The sequence below is a fragment of the Schistocerca serialis genome, chromosome 9 (assembly GCF_023864345.2).
Source record: "Schistocerca serialis cubense isolate TAMUIC-IGC-003099 chromosome 9, iqSchSeri2.2, whole genome shotgun sequence".
Lineage (NCBI taxonomy): Eukaryota > Metazoa > Arthropoda > Insecta > Orthoptera > Acrididae > Schistocerca > Schistocerca serialis.
The window spans coordinates 444781707-444794234 of NC_064646.1; the positions used below are offsets into that span (position 1 = coordinate 444781707).

At 46.4% G+C, this 12528-nt stretch overlaps 1 protein-coding gene across 1 annotated transcript in view; it reads left to right on the top strand.

Moving 5' to 3' along the window:
• LOC126418758 (vesicular glutamate transporter 2-like) overlaps nt 1-12528 on the top strand; it is a 237729-nt gene that overhangs the window by 187262 nt on the left and 37939 nt on the right. The window contains exon 6 of the mRNA XM_050085683.1: nt 7333-7463. Within this exon, the coding sequence (XP_049941640.1) occupies nt 7333-7463 (131 nt within the window). The remainder of the gene's footprint in view (nt 1-7332; nt 7464-12528) is intronic.

Sequence of the window (12528 nt, forward strand, 5' to 3'; positions counted from 1 at the left end):
GTAAAATTATTGATTGATACTCTGACACAAATATAAACATGCTATTACTTTTCTGGAGGTTCAAATGGTTCAAATGGCTCTGAGCACTATGGGACTTAACTTCTGTGGTCATCAGTCCCCTAGAACTTAGAACTACTTAAACCTAACTAACCTAAGGACATCACACACATCCATGCCCGAAGCAGGATTCGAACCTGCGACCGTAGCGGTCACGTGGTTCCAGACTGAAGCGCCTTTAACCGCACGGCCACACCGGCCGGCTTTCTGGAGGCGTTGGAGAGATCTACTGCAGCGATATCAGTGGAAATTGTTACGCAACCATGGCTCTTCAAACAATTTGCTGTTTTTAATTTAGTCTCCGCGCTGTGAAATGTCTTAGAGGAATAATCATTGAGGCACGTTGCTACATATAATAATTTGACTATATTTTTCTCTCGCTTTCCACTTCAGGATGGCTCGTTACCACAAACCCAATTCGTGCTCGCTAACGTATTACCCTTCCGCCTTTCTCTTCGGCACGTTGACATATTCCAGTTGTAGAGGGACTTCCCTCCAAGTTTCCTGACCATACAGTTCTTCCTATCGGTTCCCTTTGTATAAGTCAGTGAAGTTACAGTTTTTTTTTACTTTTGAATTATAAAAGAATGTATCTTGTACTGTCACTCAATAAATGGAACAAGACATTTGAGAATATACGCTAGTAAGAATACATTAATATTTACATTTGTGGTATGAGGTTATTAGCGTTACAGCACCAGTCATATAAAGTACTGGTTGAAGCGTGTCGTTTGCCACGGTTCCTGTTTTCCCCTTGGTTTACTCCTGTCTGGAGTTTCCGCGTTTTCCTAGAGGGCGTTGCGGAGCCTCTGCGAGCGAGCTGCCAGTGTGCCCGTTGGGAGGGGGCGCGGCGTCGCGAGCCGAGGGCGGACGAGGGAGTTGAGACGGGTGTGTGGCCCTGGACGACCGTTCTGCAGCGGGATGCTCGGTCCCTCTATGCTAAGTCTGGATGGGTCCAAAAACCCGGGGCGTGAGGACACAAGAGGCCGTAAATCTCTGGACAACGTTTGGTTTCCGTTCGTGGGCCGGGGAAGCTATGAAGTCCGTCTGCGGCTACCAGTAACCTCCAGAAGGAGGTGTCGTCACTGAAAGTAAGCTTTTTCATCTAGTTAGTGCAACGGTCGTCGTCTGACGGGCCCAATCTCCCGGTGTTGTGGGAGCTATTAATAACTGTGTGGCAACGTTTCTCTGCTTTGAGTTTGTGATCGGAAACTGCCTTGCATGTGTGTTACTGCCCCCTTGCATGATCGTACATTTGAACGCCATGCTGACTTACTTAAGGCGCGCGTCGTAAAGAAAAGAAAGAAAAAGAAAAATTTTTTGGCTGTGGACCTTCTGCAAGCCGTTGTTTTCCCATGGACGGCGTAGGTCACTGTTTGGATAAGCACGTTGTAAAATGTTTAAATAACCTTGTACTCTCTGGCGGAGAGATAGAGTGAACTGTAGCCAATTAATTTAATGGATGTCTGAAATGCGAGATTATGTTAATGTACGCTAATATCTGTTGTGTTTTAGTACGTAGGCATATTTAACTTCAGTCACTGTTATTGTGTACATATGCTTGTTTTAAGGAGTTTGGTCCCCGTGGCATTTAAGTGCTCTATTTAGTTATATTTAAGGTAGTTCCTCTTAGCCACGACTGGTGTCGGTTGCTCGGTATGTCTGAAATGTTGGGTCTATTGGGTAAAGACCGTTGTTGACTTGCTCTCCTCAGTCCCGAATTCCCGTATTGATACTACGGCTGTAGTTCTGCCGCAATCTCATTTGCAGAAATTATCAGTTCTTGTGAACACAAATAAAGCTAACTTTGTCTCTGTAATTTTCGTCCGCTGGCCAGCAAGCTTTGGGTAATAATTAAAAATCGCCAACTGGTCTTCGCTCAACTTAGTGGCTCGAGTTAGACGAGTTCCGTGTCCAGTTTCCTCCTCCTGGTGGAGCCATCCTCTTTCCCGAGCCACGCTGGGGTAAGAACTGCGCGAGCGTGTATTGCCGCTCAATGTTCCAGGAGAATGAAGTAAGAGGTTAATTATCTACTCTACCGTTATGCCCAAGAAAGGCGAATTAGAGTAGTTCTGGATAACCTAAGGATTGTACACTACTGAGATAGTTCTAGGTTTGGAGAAATTGCTGTTTGGTAAAATTTAGCCTTCTGTGTCGGTAGTCCGGCGTATTCGACGATCCAACATTTTTAAAGAACTGAAAGACTTGGTTTTGATGCATTTGTTGAGACGTGACTTAATTATCTGCTATTAATGTTAATTGCTTAAGATGAATTTTTTAAATCTGTTGTTATAGTTCTTAATGACTGATCGTCTTCAATGGTGCAAGAATGTACGTCTGATTGTCCTATATGTCACCTACCGACTTCATTCAGAGACTGAGAAGGTGATCCTTGCTCTAGTTCTATGGGATTTTATTACCCGTTGATCCTTATCGTTTATGGTCTTAAATATACGTTTGCTTAAAGGAGTAATCATAGATTCCTATTGTTTATTAAGTAATTCTTAAGTTACATACCAAATATTACGTGTGCAAATATTCTCTCATTGTTACACTTAAGTGATCTGTGGTTTGCACTGAAGCGTGTGACAATAAATGCAAAATCTAAAGTGAAGCGTTGGGGAGAATTAATCCTTTCCCTAATCATTACCTTTAAAGATAACTGATTGTTTGTCGCTTGTTATTGAAATTGGTTGGAAGAATAGTTTATTGATTGGCCCCGTAGAAAGAGTAAATCACTGGTGTTACGTACTGAATCGACATCTACAATATGCAAGCTAACTGGCAGTGTGTTTTGGAAGATTGTGGAAAATGTTACACCATGAAGCGCCCTTCTAGTATTTATCAATTTTTGTGTAGGTGTTCATCACATAACGTATATTAAATTATTAAATTTTCATTCCTTTCTGAGCTGATGTCGATCATCGAAATCAGTATGAGGTGTTACGTCGCCTCCAAAAATCAGGCCTGTTGCCATATCCAACAGCCCTCCACATGATAATTCCAGAAGAGTCTCGCCAATCACTGCTACCTGTGGCCTTTCACCAGGTAATCTAAGGAATCGTTGCCGTCGATATGATCATCGTGAACAGAAACTTCACTTACCACTGAATACATTTAATACCACCCTGTGTCCCAGTTGACTGTGGCCCCACACCGTGCGAGTCTCTGCTGACTGTGGTGCGGTGTCAACGGCAGACGACGCATCACATATCGAGATCCCTGCTCAGCTTCCAGTAGCCTGTTACCGAGGTTTGCGACATCACTCTGCCTGTAACCTCTACCCCAATATCGCCTTTGTCGTCTGTCTACTCGTGAGAGGCAGTAGAACAGTTGTAACACCTCTCCATACTGTGGTCCTTCTGTAAGGACGCGAGGCTGGCTTTATTGCCACAATGTTGTCCTGAGTCCATCCCGTCACCGCTCATTCTGCAGCCGTTGCTCTACAGCCAGCTGCCCGAGCGGCCTGTCGGCATGACGCTCCCACGTCCCTCATGCCAATGACTCGACCGTTCCCAACGTCCGACAGATAGTGACGAGCTGCACGTACTTGTCCTCTGCGCATGCTGAACTGCGATCTGCACCAGGAGGGTTAGACACGTCCACCATCCATCAAGTACCCCAATTTTTCTCAACATTAAGAGCGTCTTTCTTCTGTAAATAAGCTCGCATAGCGATGAAATTTTAACCAACATATCATCCAGCCACTGAAATACTGAGTTGTATTACATTAGTGTTCACTGAAGGTGTTCATTGTTAAATACTTTCCTTATTCGTGAGCGACCGTTAAGCAGCATTTGAAATTATTTGGCACAGTAGATAAAGGTGGCAATTTTAGATGGGACGTCTTAGTCTAGTGAGCATTTAGCAGAAATCGTCAGCTGTGATTGTTGACCACCTCCATGAAATCGACCAAAGAAACGCATTTCTGGTCCAGAAAACGGTTGTCATCATTATTAGACTCAAGTAGCGACATTGCTTGAAGTTTTTCACTGGCTCCTCTGCATTCACTGTTGTTTTGACTACACCGAAGTGGCAATAGTCCTGGGATACCTCCTAATATCGCGTCGGACCTCCTTTTTTCAGGTGTAGTGCAGCAATTCAACGTGGCACGGACTCAACAAGTCTTTGAGAGTCCACTGCAGAAATATCGAGCTATGCTGTTTCTGTAGCCGTTCCTAATTGCAGAAGTGTTGCCGGTGCAAGATTTTTTGCACTAACCGACCTCTCGATTACGTCCCATAAACTTTTGATGAGATTCGCTTCGGGCGATCTGGGTGGCCATATCATCGCCGCTAAATGTACAGAATGTTCCTCAAACCAATCGCGAACAATTGTGGCCCGGTGACATGACGCATTTCAGTCCATAAAAATGCTATCGCTTTTTGGAATCACGAAGTCCATGAATAGCTGCAGACGATAATAAATAGCCGAGCATAGCCATTTCCAGTCAATGATCGTTTCAGTTGGACTAGAGGACACAGTCTATCCCATGTAAACGCAACCCCCACCACCAGCTTTTACAGTGTCTTGTTGACAACTTGGGTCCATGGCTTCGTTGGGTCTGCGCCACATTCGAGCCCTACCGCCAGCTCTTACCGACTGAAATCGGGACTCATTTGCCCAAGTAACGGTGTTCCAGTCGTCTAGGGTCCAGCCGGTATGGTCACGAGCCCAAGAGAGGCGCTGCAGGCGATGTTGTGTTGTTATCAAGGGCACTAGCGTCGGTCGTGTTCCTTCACAGCCCATTATCGCCGAATTTCGCCACGCTCTCCTAACGAATACGTCCGTCGTTCGTTCCACACTGATTTCTGGGGTTATTTCACGCAGTGTTGCTTGTCTGTTAGCACTGACAACACTACGAAAATGCCGCTGCTCTCGGTGGTTAAGTCAAGGCTGTCGGCCACTGGGTTGTCCGTGGTGAGAGGTAATGCCTGAAATACGGTGTTATCGGCACCCTTCGACACTGTCGATCGCGGACTATTGAATTCCCCAACGATATCCGAAATGGAATGTCCCAGCACCCATCTCCAAGTACTATTAACGTGTTGAAAGCGTGTTAATTTCCGCCGTGCGCCCATAATCACGTCCGAAACCTTTCCGCATGAATCACGTGAGTACAAATGACAGCTCCATCTGTGCACTGCCTTTCTATAACTTATGCACGCGACACTATCGCCATCTTTATATGTGCGTATCGCTATTCCTTACGTTTCGTCATCTCAGTGTATGTGTTGGTGTTGTATGCCCACGCTTTGTCGCTCGTAACAATGTGGCGAAACAAAACGTGTTCTCTGTGTCGATAGTAGTCCAAAAATACTCATCCACTTCACAACTCTCCCCTTTATGTTGTCATTGCACTCCCATTCGGGAGGAGGACGGTTGAAATCCGCGTCCGGCCATCGAGTTTTAGCTTTCTGTGCTTTCCCTAAATCGCTCCTGGCTAATGCTGGAATGATTACTTTGAAAGGGCACGGCCGATCCGTCTCCGTTCTTCAAACAATCAGAACTTGTGCTCCGTCTCTGATGAGCACGTTGTCGACGAGACGGTAAATGCTAATCTTCCTTCCTTCCTCTTTGTTGCGGGTAACCATTTTCAGTATTTGCCTTGCACATAGTTTGTGACACCCGGTCTTAGCAGTCAGGGTCATTGAAGCCTCGAATCCGTCGTCTAACATTCGCTCCACTCAGTACTGTAGGCCGCCGTAAACTGGGTACAACTCCTGAAGAATTTGAGCAGCTCCTTCTCCGCACAAAAATCGGATGTGTGCACGCACTTCGCAGCTGGTGCCGAGGCTTTGCTCTTACTCATAGCAAACGACTACTGCATGAAAAAATTACTTCTGCGATTTGGTAAAGAATGAATACATGGCGATGCATTTGTGCACCTTTGTTGTCAGCTGACAACATTTAAATACGAGCGAACTTCATATAAACGTATGGAAGGGTAGCTTTCAGCTCAGTTTTGTTCTTTACGGGGTCTAATACTTCGCTGTTTCCTTTAGTTCTGATTAGAATCTACCCTCTTCTACTATGTGCGCTTCCTTTCTGTTTCTCACTTCATGACAATTCTTCACAGTCAGTTAATCCTTTGAATGTGTTCCACCCATTTCAGTCTCCTCTTTCAAATATACTTTAGAAGTATTCTTGCTTCATTTACTCTTTTGAACCAGTTTCATTAGCTCCATTCTTCTTCACTACTAAATTTCAAAGGGTTTCAATTATTTCTCCTCTTTTTCCTTAATGTCCATCCTTCTGGGCCATATGTAACTACAATCCAAATAAAGTATTTGGCAAATCTAATTCCTATGGCTCTTGTTGGCAGTAACTCTTGTATTTTTCGAAATGCATACTTTGTAGTTGATACTCTTCTCCTTATTTCTCCGATACAGCTTCCATGTGCATTAAGCATACCTCCTGAGTAAGTGAATGACTTTCCCTTTTCAACTTTTCTCTAGTGTATATCCACTGAGCTACAGGTATGTATCTCTGCTGTTTTCATTATCCTTGCCTTGGCGTGTTGATAAGAATTCAGAACTGTTCCCCACTTCTTTTTATTGCCTCAGTCAGGTTCTCAAGAAAATACACCAGTATCTATTACGAGGTCCGCTGCTTACATTGCCTATGTCCGTAACCAAACTCAGTTCATCGAAACGAGTTCTAATTAAGCAACTACTGAAGTCTGTTTGCACACTTGAAAGTGGCATGCTGGAAGATTTGCCAGGAAAGTAGTCAAAACAGCTTCCGCTCTGATCAAATCCCGTATATATTTGGATCTAAAAATCATGCAAGAACCGCACAGACTATTATCATGAGCTATATGTCGATAATCTCGTCCCCAGATCTTATTTTCCGGTTCGTTATGAAGTTTAGAACTCAATATTCGTCGGCTGCCGCCGACAAGAACGCACGATATGGAATCAACTGGGACGTCTTTCCCTTTGGCCAAAGATATGCTAAGGCCATATGAACAACATTTCAAGTTCGCAACAGTTTCAACTGAGCATTCGTGAGAGCTCTGTTATGTATATTTAGGAATAGAATTATTTAATACGACAAACAGCTGTTTACAATAAGCGAGGTGGAACTTTATGGAGCTGTACGTATCTGATAGCAAACAGCTACTATCTTTTTATTACTAGCATTATCGCACACTTGACATGGTGCTATTGATTGCATGTGAATTTTTTCAGAGTATTTCTTTGCTTTCGAAGATCTAGACAAGGTGATAACTGTTGTGAAGTGCTGAACAGCAAAACTTATTTTTGTCTGCAGGCGTGGTGGGCCTCGTGTGGTGCACGGCGTGGTGGCTGGTGGTGGCCGAGGGTCCGGAGAAGGACCCCAGGATCTCGCCGGAGGAGCTCAAGTACATCCAGGACTCGCTGGGCCCCGACAGCGACCACAAGGTCGGTAAACAGGCCACACTAGCTGTCCTTGTACCTGCTGGCAGCCAGGCCATAGTCTGGTAGTTTTCAGCCTTACCACGACAGGAGCTGCAAAACATTGACAGTCAGTATCAGCATCCTTCCCCCTCCTTGGACAACAGACCTTGCCGTTAGTGGAGAAGCTTGCATGCCACAGCAATACAGATAGCCGTACCATAAGTGCAACCACTACCGAGGGGTATCTGTTTAGAGGTCACGCAATTGTGTGGTTCCTGAAGAGGGCAACAGCCTTTTCAGTAGCTGCATGTAGAACTGTCTAGTTGGTTGGTTGGTTGCTTGGTTTGGGGAGTAAAGGGACGAAACTACAGGGTCATCAGTCCCTTTTTCCTCATGGAAACATGTCTCAGGTCTCAAGTCTTTCTCTGTGATTCAAAGTTAATTTTACGCCATTATACTTTCCCCGACTCCTTTTGGGAATTCGAATCACAGAGAAAGACAAAACGAAAGAAGCTAACCAAAAGAGGAAAACTTACACTAAAGTGAAAAGCAGTCAAAGGTATTAAAATAATATAGCAAATGGCCTGGGCTGGCTTACCACAAGAGTAAAAAGGATGAGCCAGCCACACTGCAACACACAAAAATCTCCAGTCTAAAAGACAAGGCGAGACGAACACACATAGGGAAAAGACGAACACCAAAGCAAACAAACAGCAAAGAAAAAGTGAGGAAGAGTTAAAATGGAAGTTATGGTCGAGGCCTGGGAGAGAAGGCCACACGCCCGCCCTTTGTGTGATAAAAATCTCCTTAATGTATAAAACATAAAACGTTTTTTAGGCATTAACACCCAACACCGGTGGCAGGATGCTGGGAAAGTTAAGAGTCCACCGCAAAGTGGCTAATGTTGCAAAGTCCAACAATATGTGGACGACTGTCAAGAGTGAACCACAGCAACACTGAAGCGGGTCCTCACGATGGAGGAGGTGACTGTGGGTCAGCCAGCTATGGCCTATGCAGAGCCAGCAAAGGATAACAGAGTCCATGTGATGGCTCACATGGATGAGCGCCACACATTTGTTGTCTCCTTGACAACACGTAGTTTATTTGGTGAACTGATGGTGCGCCATTCAGTATCTAATGTCCCAAAAACTTTGCCACGTAAGACCGACCGGAGATCATACTCTGGCAGTCTGATCTTCAGACGTGGTTACCAGTAGCTTGTTTAACCAGTCTGTCAACAACTTCATTGCCCGGAATCCCAACATGTCCTGGGCTTCAAATGAAGGGTACTGAACATTGACTGTTTCGGAGGTCATAAAGAGACTCCCGGACAATCATAACCAAAAAATGGCGAGAGAAGCACTGGTCGAGAGCTTGTAGGTTGCTTAAGGAGTCACTACAGATGACGAAGGAGCTTGAGAGTGGGAGAGACGACTACACACTCTGCAGTGAAAATACTGTAGCCATCCAGCAAGGAGCGCTCTTCAGGCCATCATGAACGTAAGCTGCCTGAGCTACACTGACTGGGGTGCTGATCGCCCTACGCTGCTCCAGCTATACAGAGCCGTTGCGCTGCCCTATGTTGACTATGGGAGCCTGGTGTATGGTTCCGCATCACCATCGAGCCATCGGTGTACACGAATCAAGACGAAGTTGTGGCCAAGGCATGGATCATGTAGGTGTTTGGAAGTGGACTCGCAAGAAAGGTGGTGAAGGCAAAGTCTCAAGTGCAATAAGAAGAGACCGAAAAAGGACCGCAATTATAATCCCCAATCTGGGCTGTTGTTGCAGGAGATGAATCATCGAGTTAGGGAAAATGAGGTGGTAATGTGGATGGCGAGGCGAACAATGAATGTGGGCAGTGCAATCCGCGAGCAGTTCCGTTGCCTAATCCATAATGGAGGAATGCCAGATTCTATGAGGAGGCTGTTCACTCTGCTGGTTCAGAAATCTCCCGTCCCAAGCCAAAGTTTACAGTGGTGTATAGGGTCCAGCAGCGACAGTGCTGAGGTTGATGCGGAACCATACACCGGGCTCCCATTGTCAACATAGGGCAGCGCAACGGCTCTGTATAGCTGGAGCACCCCAGTCAGTGTAGCTCAGGCAGCGAATATTAAGATGCCACCAGCACTTTTCCTTAAACTGATGAAGATGTTAAAGCCATGTTAAGCGAGCATCGAAGACCAATCCCGAAAAGCAGTAGGTCTCCACTGCATTCCCTCTGCCAGGCACGTTGTTGTGAATAGCAGAGTAATCACGTAGATGTAGATGTAGATGACGACAGACGTGCATGAACAAGTCTTGGCTGCAGAAAACTGATAACTGTAGGTTAGGGCCCACAACTGTGCCTCTCGTATGGCTCCCTGCAGGTGACGTTCAGCCACGCCAATACAAGAGGAGCAGAAGGAAATACAAAATTCGTCAGCATATAAGAGGGGAGAAATGGAGGCCCCACTGCTAGTGCAAGACCATTGGCGAAGTTAAAAACAGTCGGGCGCTCAAGACAGAGCTTTGCAGGGCCCCATTCTCTTGGATGTGGGGTGATCTATGTGAAGCATCGAATCGAACCCTGGAAGCGACAAAAATTTCAGTATAAGAACTCAGAATCCGGATCTAGAGACTCCATTCGTGTGTAGTAGCGATAATATGGTCTGATCAAGTGATATGGTAGGCTTTCGTCAGGTCAAATAAGATGGCAGTGAGGTGTTGATGCCGGGAAAAGTCCATTCGGATGATAAACTCCTGCTAGACCAAGTTGTCAGCGGTGAAGCGACCTCGTCGAAAACCGCCCTGGGAGGAAGCCAGTAGGCACTGAGACTTGAGGAGCTAACACAACCACTGGCTCATCATACGTTAGAGCAACTTGCACAGAACGTTTGTGAGGCTGATAGGACGGTAGCTATCCACGTATAGCAGGTTCTTACCAGGCATTAGCACTGGAACGGTGATACTTTCCCACCATTTCGACTGGAATTCGCTATCGCTCCAGAGGCGGTTGAAGACGGCAAGGAGGTGGTGCTGGCAGTCTGCTGACAGATGTTTAATCATTTGGGAATCGATGCTGTCTGCGCCAAGGGTTGTGTAAGGACAGTCGGCAAGGGCCCTAAGAAATTCTCGCTCACAGAAGGGAGCATTATATGGCTCAGGGCGTCGGGGAGCAAACGATAGTGGTTGTCAAACCACCCGCTGTTTTAGGAGACGAGAAGTGGGGCAGTAATTCACAGATGCAGAGGTGCAAGCATAATGCTTGGTAAGACGCTGTGCGATTACGTTTGGATTGGTGGATACAGCGCCATGTGTGGAAATTACAGGTATGCATGCAGGCGTCTGATACCTGTTGAGATGTCTGAGGTTGGTCCAGACCTGGGAAGGAGACGTTCGTGATCTGATAATGGTGATGTATCGTTCACAACACTTCTGCTTCTGTCATTTTTTGAGCTGACGGACCAGTGTGCAGAGCCGTTTGAAGGCAGTGAGATGCTCCAGGGATGGATGACGTTTATGACATTGGAGGGCCATCCTACAATCTCTAATCGCCGCAACGATTTGCGACGGCCACCAAGGCATCAACTACTGCGGGGGCAACCCAAGGAACGAGGGATTGAAGAGTCAGCTGTGCAACAATGATAGTAGTGATTGTCTGGATCACCTCATCGATGTTGTCACGCAATGGAGATTCAATGGTGGTAACAGTCATAGGGAGGCGAAAGCATCTCAGTCAGCCTTGGTAAAGAGCTCATCTGGGCAAGCGACCAGCTGAATGACGCTGGGGTACGGACAGGAAGAGTGGAAAGTGGTCACTACTACACAAGACGTCACGAGCTCTCCAGTGGATAGATGGGAGAAGGCGAGGACTTAAAACCAAGAGGTCAGTGACCGAGTATGTGCCATGTGCCACACTGAAATGAGTGGGTGCACTGGTATTTAGGAGGCAAAGGTCGAGTTGAGTTAGTATGAAATGCCCAGAAACTTTGGTTCCATCCCACAAAGTGTTATGGACGTTCAAATCGCCCAAATGCAGATAAGGTGGGGGGAGATTAGTGCAGCCAAGACATGGTGCGACACGTCACCACCTTCAGGAAGGTACATGCTAGAGCTGATAACTTCCACGTTGTCGTCACCCTGACAGCCACAGCATCTAAAGGTATTTGAAGGGGCACAGGTTCGCTACAGACAGAGATAAGAACATAAACGCAAACTCCACCTGACAGTCTGTCACAGTCATGACGGTTTATATAGTACCCCCAATAGTCACCAAGTCACTGTGGGAAACCATGTTTCCTGAACAACACAAAAAGCAGGCATAGCACTTAAGAGTCGTCACAATTCAATCAGGTGGGATAAAAATTGCCGCAGTTCCGCTGGAGGATGACTCTTTGTGCAGTCAGCATCACCTACTGCCACTGGTTGAGTGTTTGTATCCGTTTCCATTGTGGGTGAGGCGTCCATCTCATACTCAGATGCAGAACTGGTGGGGTGACCTAGGAAGTGAGACTCCCAAGGGACCCCTTCCATGTGAGAGGAACTGGAGGAGGCTATTGCTTCTCTGACTGTGGGGAGGGGACCATTGTCCCCAGCATTGGGGGGGGGGGGGGGGGGGGAATTGCTCCTGAAGTAGGTGCTTTGGGAGCAACGGAATAAGAGGTTTCCACGACAGAATAGTGTGGCTGATACAGCTGTGCGACCAGCTGTAGCATAGATGGCTCTGAGGCAATCACGCCACTCCCACTTGTCAGGTCTATAGTGCTGTGGGCAAGTGCAGAAGTGGAAGAAAACAGAGCTGAGAAGCCGTGTTGGCGAGTTTCCTGTCTCTGGCGCAAAGCAGCAAAAACTTGGAAGGTGCGAGCCAGTGCAGGAACGAATGACGTCAGGGACCCGTGATACTTTCACAGCGATAAGGCACTGCACGGGAAGTTCGAATTCACGTCGCTGGCGCTCGATCTATTAACTGGAGACACTTATCGTTCCGCAGCGACTAGGCACCATTGCGATCTACCATCTCTGACGTTATAATAGTTACGTTAATAAAACCTCAATTTGGGGAAAAAATTTTCTCAGTTTTCCTGTCGCGCCCAACTTGTTTGTTTGT